General features: G+C 31.6%; 2 protein-coding genes across 2 annotated transcripts; both read right to left on the reverse strand.

Annotated features, from left to right (window-relative positions):
* Positions 1-501: 501 nt before the first annotated feature.
* Positions 502-4,386, reverse strand: HELRODRAFT_184276 (hypothetical protein; the record flags this gene model as incomplete). Its single annotated transcript, XM_009020145.1, has 10 exons — positions 502-613; positions 782-837; positions 1,011-1,109; positions 1,198-1,284; positions 1,491-1,702; positions 1,816-1,883; positions 2,545-2,648; positions 3,565-3,639; positions 4,066-4,184; positions 4,356-4,386. The coding sequence occupies 10 exons, from the start codon at positions 4,384-4,386 to the stop codon at positions 502-504; spliced, it is 963 nt and encodes a 320-aa protein (XP_009018393.1).
* An 877-nt stretch (positions 4,387-5,263) lies between these two features.
* On the reverse strand, positions 5,264-6,692 carry HELRODRAFT_184277 (hypothetical protein; the record flags this gene model as incomplete). Its single annotated transcript, XM_009020146.1, has 4 exons — positions 5,264-5,431; positions 5,933-6,147; positions 6,273-6,356; positions 6,563-6,692. The coding sequence occupies 4 exons, from the start codon at positions 6,690-6,692 to the stop codon at positions 5,264-5,266; spliced, it is 597 nt and encodes a 198-aa protein (XP_009018394.1).
* Positions 6,693-9,752: the final 3,060 nt, after the last annotated feature.

Below are 9,752 nucleotides of genomic sequence, written 5' to 3' on the forward strand. Positions count from 1 at the left end.
TCATAATCAAAACATTTATATCTATTAATGTCATCAATGAATGTTTCGTGTTGTCTTTTCTACAATAGAAATATGATGGCCATTACAAAATCAGTTATCGCGAAACTATTGCGAATGTAATTAACTAACATGTTTGATTTAGAATGGGTCACATGTTAATGATTCATCATTTAAAACTAATCACGACAGTTAGATTTTATCATTAATTCAATCGTTCATTAATTCATTTATTCAATCATTCATTCAATCACTTATTAATTCAATCACTTCTTCATTCAATCATGCATTTAATCGATCAGTCATTTAATCATTAATTCATTCAAATAATCAATCATTCATTAAATCATTCATTCAATCATTCATTCAATCCTACATTCATTCATTCAATCATTCATTCATTCATTCATTCATTCGTTTTATTTGCTCTGATCAAACATAAAAGTATCTTCTTAATAAAACACCACTAACACAAGAAAAATGCAATTGGGTTTGTTAATAATTTCAAAACGTGTTTGCGATGAGGTAGCACTTATCGGCTGGATTCATTTTCCTGCCCGGTGAACAGCCGTAGATCTTCGCCAACCCTTCAAAGTTCATCAGCGGTAGATTGACTCTTCGTGGAAAAACATTTTTTCCCAAATATTAATTTCTGGTTAATTACAACGATTTAACATTGTGTAGACATAATTATAAATATTATAGCACTGTTTAGGAATCAGCAATGACAGAAACAATAAATGTAAAAATACTGAAAAAAATGAAAAGTTATTTTGTTAAATACCTGGCTGAAGCGTTCTTGAAATCAGAATCTTCAGGATCGGGATAGTTGCACCACGACTAAAATTGGAAAGCAGATTGGAAAGCAGTCAAATTTATTCGGGAATATTAAAACTGATGGTGGTAAAATTTTTGTTGTTTTGTTGTTATTAACTTATAAACAGTTCGTAAAATATATGTATTTTTCATGCAAAATCCACATCAGAAAAATTTCCATATTGGCGTGTTCTAACTTGCGAGAAAGCATACAAAAAAATCTTGATGTGGTTGTTTCCAACAAACCCTGGAAGTCTCTCCTCAAATTGGTTGGCTTTCAACCATTGGCTGTATGCCTGACAATATCATGCAAAAAGTAAAAAAAAATTAATTTTATATCCTTTTTTCCAGAACGATAAATTTTTAAATTTTCATGAAACGAACCAAAAGAGCTAGTTTAATAGAGATAGGATCCATGAAATTAACATTCACCGTGCTGTTGGGACTGTCTGCCTGATAAAATGTTACCAACTGAGACGATGAGATTTTTTAAATCAAACCATTATACAAATGTTGTTTAAATAAGGGACTGATTAACATTTGTTTTTAAAATATACAATTGTGTCTATAATAACCTTTCAAATTATAACCTAGATCATCAGAATAATGAAATATTTCAAATTACCTAAACCAATTATTTACTAAATTTTATAATTCTAAAAAAGGTGGCTACGAACCGGTAGATTGAGGTAAGTCTTCCTGTAGGAATCATACTGTTGCGCCAAGCAACTATCCCTTTTCTTAAACATTTCCTCAGTTTCATTAGACACCCACCCAACGAAATTCCCATTAGAATCAAATTTCTTACCTAAATCGAGTTTCAATGTGCAGTTTTGAGAAGAACTCATTTCGTTATTTTGATTTAGATTATAATTGGAAATTTGAATAACTGTTTAGGTGATAATATCTTTTCTAAAATTTGTGTGAAAACCGATTCGAAAAAATTTTTATTATTTACAAAACGTCTACACAGTAAAATATTCAACGTGTTATTCATCCAACCTAAATCTACTAGATCCTGGGTGAGAATGTTGGCAACGATGACTCCAGCTGATCCGAATGTTAACGACCTTATTTGATAGATTTGTAGAGTTTAAATTTTAATATAATAGCTTTGCTAACAATTGTTGTTTAGTAATTTAAATGAAATTGTTTGAAATAACAAAATTGCATATATTGGGAAACAAATAAGTGTTTGTTTGTTTTTTTGGTTAACATCTAACCAAGGATTTGCGGAACGGAAGAACAGAGGTTGGAACAATCCAATCGTCATCACTGCAGCAAAGTGATGGAATATTCAAAGTTAATATTAATTCTTTTTTATTTATAATGTTATTATTAACTATTTTATTATAATTTTAGTTATTATTTATAATTATTTATTAATTATTATAACAAACATTTTATTGAACATTAAAAAAATTTTTATCAAATTTTTTATTTAAAAATCAGTTTATAATATTTCTCAAATCACCCATCTTGTCATCTGATCGAAGGGAAGTTTGCGTGATTCCAGCTGGAGAATTCTCATATCTGATAAAAAATAATACATCATCATATGATCGTAATATCACGTCTAACAATCTTACATCACCATGACACCATACACCAGATTGAAACATCCGAATGAAACACTCGACTCACATGAAATATAAATCAGTTAAAAACTAATCTTATATTTGAATGAAATTGAAATTGAAATCAATATAACATAGAGATTTCGAAACTAACTCTACCACAGGATCATTAGTGCCGATTGCTTGGAGTGTCTTGTTCAAGTTGAATGCTTTTATTTGTAGAAGGTTACGGTAAAATTTTGAGTTGGAGAGTTTCAACTGAAAAATTTGAAGAAAGGTTGTTTATCTGTTTAAATGTGATTGTATTAGACATTGAATCCAAATCTTCAATGAAAAAACTGCAAACAACTGTTTCAAAACTGGTTTTTGAAAGTGAAAGGAAAAGCTTGCAAATTAACATTAACAGAACAGAGTGCATGGTTATCAGTAAAAGCAAAACCGCCCCGATCTGCTCCATAGTCATTAATGGCAAACAGGTGAAACAAGTTAACAGCTTCAATTATCTCGAAAGTCTGATTACCTCATGTTGTAAATGTGATATGGATATCAAAAGAAGGATAGCTATGGCGAAAGATGCATATTCTAAAATGAAAACATCCTCACCAACAGTAAAATTAGAATTTCAACAAAATTTAAACTGTTACGATGTTACATTTTTCCTGTGCTAACTTATGGCTATGAGTCTTGGACAATTTTTAAAGAAATAGAAAAAAATATTAACGCTGCTGAGATGTGGTTTTTGAGAAGAATTATGAAAATTAGTTAGAACTCCCATACTTCGAATGAAGATGTATTAAAACAGTCCGGTTATGAAAAGAGGAAATTACTACAGATAATCCGACGGGGGCAGTTAAAAATTTTGGTCACACCATGCGGAAGGCAAGAATGGAAAATCTATTAACTACTGGAAAGATTGTTGGGAAAAGAGATCGCGGTCAACAACGAACAACATTTGTGAAGTCCTTGTGTCACTTGTTGAATATCACCCCATTTCAAGTACTACAAAATGTTAAGGATCGGGTTGTGTGGAAGTCAATAGTTGCCAAAGTCCTGAAAGGATAAAGCACAAGAGAAAAGAAGTATTAGACATTTTTTTAAATAAAAACATATGCATTTTTTAAATAATTTAAATGTAAATAACGAGTGGAATGGATATGGAATGGAATGGACCTACGCTTTCATACATGACATCCACGTCTTGGTCACTTAGGAAGAAAATGTTGTGGCCGATTATCTCAATGGCTTCTACCTAGATTGAATTTGTGTTGAATTTAAAACAGATACTTTCAACATGACAAAATGTTAACACAAACGTTCATTCGTAACAAATGGGATGCTCTATTAAAGGTAGAATCATGCAATTGCTCAACCGCTCTTCTGAATTATTCATAAAAATTTTGAGTGTAAAAAAAGTCAACCCACTCTTTCTCTCTCGGTTTTCAGATTTTTCTCATCAGCCCACTTGATTTTTGACAAAAAATCGAGGTATTCCTTACGCATGTAGTTAATCAGAACTGACATCTTACGATTACAAATTTTAACTTCACTTAACAGTCAATGAATCGTCGTTTTTTCATTAAATATATTTTGACGTTTTTAGTAAATTTATAAGAATCGTTTTAAAAAATGCTAAACGTCAATAAAAAATGGATTAATATTCAACAACTAAACTCACGTGATCTTCATCGCCATACCGCCAAACTTTCTTGATCAAAATTTTACTCATGGCCAATGGGAAGAGTTTCTTCGTCAGAGTGTAGCAGAAGGATGAGTTTCTTTCCAAAGTTGCATTCTCTGTCTGGATAAATTACAACTCGATGCAAACGCGTAAGTTGATTTCAGCGGCCAATTTTATGCATAGTTTTACAGGTATAACCAAATCAAAACATCAATCTTCCTATGATTCGTTGTGTATATTTTTTTTCAAGGATTCAAAATCAATTTTACTTTTTTAAATGAGCCAACGTCTTGCAAGCTGGTCATCAAAGCCATCCATGTTATGTACTGTACCTGCTCACTTCATTTCCACGGTTATTTTCAATTTAGTTTATGATAAGCCTCACGCCATAGTATTCATAAGTAAAACAAAATGATACAGTTAATCAGCGAATTTAACAGAAAATCTTAAACAAAGATTATAATAACAGGCTAAGATATAAATAATTGGTAATTAAATAGAGTTAACAATTCAGTTTAAAAATGATAAGCAAATAAACTACAAACCCCATTGAGGTTCCAACAAAAAAATTTGAAAGCTTCAGAAAAAATTCTTTCGATTCAACTCCAATATATTTCTCCGACATATCAACATCCATCAAGATCTTCAAATATTTTGCCCAATTCAACTGTGTACATGTTTTTTAACATTAAGTGTTTGTGTGTGTATGTGCGCGTTTATATATATATATGTGTGTGTGTGGGTGTGTGTGTGTGGTGTGTGTGCGTGTGTTTTCGTCCATCTATGCGTTTTTTAAGTTATGCTGTTGCGTCTGTTCTCGCCAAAAGTTTGTATTTATAGTGCTTAATAAAGTTACAAATGTCCCTCTAATTGATTGACTATAAATTAATGTACAAATTTGATTGAAAATATTTACAGCACTGCTTATATTATGAAGATTCGTCACCGTTGTGTTTTCAACGTTCGTTTTTGGCACTGAACTAATCTGTTAAGGATATGAAATAAAATTAGTTATATCTGATATAAACATTATATGAATAACAAATAAAATTTTTAAAAATGTTTAAAAATCTCTAATGAATACTGTTAACACACTACAAATTTAAAAAATACATGCCTGGTTGTCCTTCTATAAAATATGTCTATACAATTATTTCGCAAATTTAAAAAAAACGATTGAGGCATGATTGAAATTTTAGAATAACTTGGAAGTTACATCAAGCAGTGTCCTGTGAAGCTGCTTCACTCTCTGCAGTGTTTCTGCGGTCAGCGAGTATCGTTCGAGGATTCCTTCCATGAAAGGAGAAGTGAGGTCCATGTCAAATAATTGATCGGCTTGCAGGATACGGCGGTTTGGTCCCAACTATTTTTCGGTGTGAAATTTTCAATCAAAATAACTTTTAAACATTTTGTCAGAATTATATGCTGAGCTTTTGTTTATAATAACTCCAATCAAACATTACTGAAAATCATTGCAAGTTTGTTGATTGCTTTTGATAACAAAAAAGTTGCGGATTGCTCATTTCTACATTTGAATATAGTTCGTACAACGGTGTGTCTGTAATTGTAGGCTTTGCAAATAATTTATCAGGTATTGCATTATTTAATGTTATCAGGCAAGAATTTGTTAACATTTCGATAACAAGTTGTTGCTGATATTATTAATTATGCTTGATAACAATTTTTGCTGCCTCATTGTGGCTATTTAAAAACTTGATTCAATTTTAGTTGAATGTACGATAATATGCAGCAATTATTCTGTACTGCTAAACTAAAAAACGCAATAATAAAATGACTATAGATAGTTTCAATGATATATAATAGAGAGAAGTATTGAAAATAAGGTGAGGATATTCTAACGAACGATGATCTGGTTGACGCTTGATCGCCTGTTCATTGGCTTCACGCTCAACTTGAAAAAGACATCCACATCAAAAATTTTCTTTATTTGAGCTAGGATGCTCTCAATCAATGGAGGTGACGATAAGGAAGATGAGGAGGGTAAAATTTCTTGCTTTGGAAATGAAGTAATCTCTAGCAGCTTATCCAAAACGACATCCAACTTATAATCGCTTTCATCTGAAGACAAGAAGAATGTTAGCCGGTCATCAACAAGAAATTTGGAATTAAGAAATATTAAAAAAAGTTTAACAATAAAATGGTTTTGTAAAGTTATCTCAGTCAGTCATCATGGGTCAACTCACCAGGATTAAGACATGAAACATAGAAACTGTTGATATGCCTCATGTACAATAACTTGCTGTTTTCTCGGCGGGAATCTAGCAATGCTGTACGCACAATTTTATGATGCCTTTCAATTTTTATTCAAATGAAGCCATCGCAATATGTACAACAACATTGTATGAATATATGTGTACGTGCATATCTGCGTTGTGTTTTCAGAATGTGTAGAAAAAATCATTTTTTGATAGACCTAGATTAAGGAACTTAAGAAGCAGAAATGAATAAGATATGATTATAAAAAAAAACCAACTTTGCACTTTTTGATTGATGAACTCCAGCTGATCGACAAAGAACATTTTGAGGTAGTCCGTGTTATTGAAGATCTTGGAGTTCCACTTGCCACACGTGTGCACGAAATAATCCTCACACGACATTCCCATCTTCAAAGATTTAAATATCCTGGCGGCTTATTTTATAATCATTGACGTTAATAGGTTAATAGCAACACTTACCGCTCTGGCTAACAAGACGCATAAAAAACTTCCATTACATTTAATGCCTTTAACTTCCTGGAATCTTTTTGCATTCGATCCAGGTCAATGCAAAAATGTGGCACCACGTCAAAATTATTATTAATTTTATCATTGTTATTGTTATATTATATCATTATTTTAACCAATATTGTCTGGTTATAAATTATTGTAGGATGGGGTTTGGATTTTTAGATATTCAACGTTAAGTAAAATTCAGAAAACCAATTTTCAAAACATTTTACATTTTTTCTAATCTATAAACTTTTATATTTAAATAAACTTTATTATTTTTTTTTAAATTAAAAAGAAATTGATACGATTTCAAAAATTATTTCCACCGGTGACAGCGCATTCTGGCGTTGGACAGATAGGAGTGATATCTGATGGATGATGAAACATTCAATAATAATAATAATAATAATAATAATTATTATTATTATTATTATTATTATTATTATTTAAATAAATAGATTAAATAGGATTTTATAATTATTATTATTATTTAAATAAATAGATTAAATAGGATTTTATAATTATTTTATTTCATTATTAATATTTGGTATTTGGAGTTAGAAAATAAAAGGATTATTATTATTATTGTAACGACAGTATATGTAGGTTGTGTCAAAAGTAGAAGAAGCATGTCAACCACATTGTAGCCGGATGCACAATACTAGCGCCAAAGGAATGTAAGCCTCGACACAATGGGATCGCTAATTATCTTCATTGGCCAATACTGAAAGAACTTGATCAAAATGTCTGACCGCTGGTAGGATCATCACCGGACTGAAAAAGTTGTCGAGTTTGACAAAATAACACTCACGTACGACATGGCTATAAACACCGATCGTAGTATTGGGGCTAACCGACCAAATATGATACTCCAAGATAGAAGTAACAAAAAATCCCCACTTATCGATGTTGCGGTCCCCAGTGCCACACGAATGTTGCTACAAAAGAAGTGGAAAAACTAAGAAAATATAGAGACCTTGAGATGGAGATTTCACGTATGTGGAACACAAAAACACGCGTGATCCCAACAGTAGTTGGTTGGGGCATTGGGAAATATTACGTCAGGGGCTGCAGAAACATCTCGATGAACTGCCTGGAGAGAAAAGTGTTGCACATGTGCAGGAGATAGTCCTACTCGCTACAGTCCACATACTTCCAAAGTTTTTAACAACAGGAAACTAAAATCCTACATCCCAGGAATCAGGTGGACTTCCGGTAGATGCCTGAAAAAGTGTCTGAGGAAAATAATAATAAAAACAATAATAATAATAATAAAAACAACAAAAACAACAATAATAATAACAATAAAATGATGACGGTGATGATTATAAAAAAAGCAGACTCTGTTTTATGTAAGGAGTGGTGCTGATGATGGCGATGAAACCGATGATGCAAAGGCAGAGGAGTACGTTGAAGGAAAAGAGCAGGAAAACCCTCTGCCAGGCTATCGGGGCATGCAACTCAGCGCCCACCACCTCCTGCTGCGGTTTGCGTAATATTATTTTTAATTATTTTGAAAAATTATTATTATTGTTGTTGTCGATGTTGTTGCTGTTGTTGATGATGTAGATGCTGTTGTTGTTGTTTTGTTGTTGATGTTGTAGATGTTGTTGTTGTTGTTGCGTTGTTGTTGTGTTGTTGTTGTGTTGTTGTTGTTGTTGTTGTTTTGTTGTTGTTGTTGTTGTTCAAGTCCATTAATAGATCTTTACCATTTCAAACAAATATTAATTTCAATTATTTATTTCATAAAATGTTTCACTCGAATTGTTAATTTCACTGGAAATCACTTAATATTTAAAAATTTATTTTTGGGTTTGCTTTAAACCAAATGGAGATGTTTATATAATGACATTTTAAATAAAATTTCATCTACCTACCGCTTGTTCTGGAGGTTTTTCTGATTTTTCTTCATAAATCATCGTTGACTGTGAATGAACGTAGAAGATTTTTCAAATTAAATAAACTACAAGCTAAATATATTAAAAGTAGATTTTAAGGAAAGAAAAAAATTGTTAAAGCACGCTGTGCAAGTAAGGCGCAATGAGCAAAACGTCGTTAAAATGATTGACAGCTAAAAAAATTGACAAACAACTGAATAATCTCCGTGTAATTATTCAGTTTTGTGCGCGCGATCGTTTAAACGCTGCTATTCTCATCTGAATTATCGATTCAAATCGTAATCTCATCCTCTTTATACGCAACTCTCGTCTTATGTGTATCAAATTACATTACAAAAATTTTTTCTTGAAGACTTTCTTTGCGAATTAACAACTTTTTTTCATAAAAAGGTAATGATTATTTTTTAATTTCGTCTTGCTATTTAATTTTCCAATTAATTTTTTGCATACATTACCAATACTTTTGAACGGTGTAAAATTTTTTAGAATATCCATGAACTGAAAAACCATTTAGCTTATTCAGAAGGGCCTTAACTTGTGCATAGGCACTATTCAGTGCCCCAATGTCAAATACTTTTTTGATGTTTCGAATAAAAAAGAGACATTCCTTTAGTTATAACCGAAGTTGTACGTCAACTTTTGAAAAATTCAAAACTCTTCCCAGACATGCTCACCCAAAAGAAGGGCGTGAACGCTGCACACTCTTATTGAATGCATGCGTTGAACATTGAATCATGCATTGATAAATAAATAAGCACAATATTAATATATAGCACTACAAATTTACATGTTTACAATTACAATTTACAAGTTACAATAAAAAATAGAAGAGTGAGTGAATGAATGAGTGAGTGAGCGAATGAATGATTGAACGAGTAATAAAAGAATTAATCATCTTCATCGTCATCTTCATGCTTCCCATCGTCCTGTTTTTCGTTACCAAAAAATTCTTCCTCACAAATGCCAACAACATTAATGTGAATTTTCAATTTTTCGGCTTACCTTTCAGTGGAACAATTATTTTTGATTGTCAACTAATAGGCGTCTGCTTTTTCAA

The sequence above is a fragment of the Helobdella robusta genome (genome assembly GCF_000326865.2).
Source record: "Helobdella robusta unplaced genomic scaffold HELROscaffold_265, whole genome shotgun sequence".
Classification (NCBI taxonomy): domain Eukaryota; kingdom Metazoa; phylum Annelida; class Clitellata; order Rhynchobdellida; family Glossiphoniidae; genus Helobdella; species Helobdella robusta.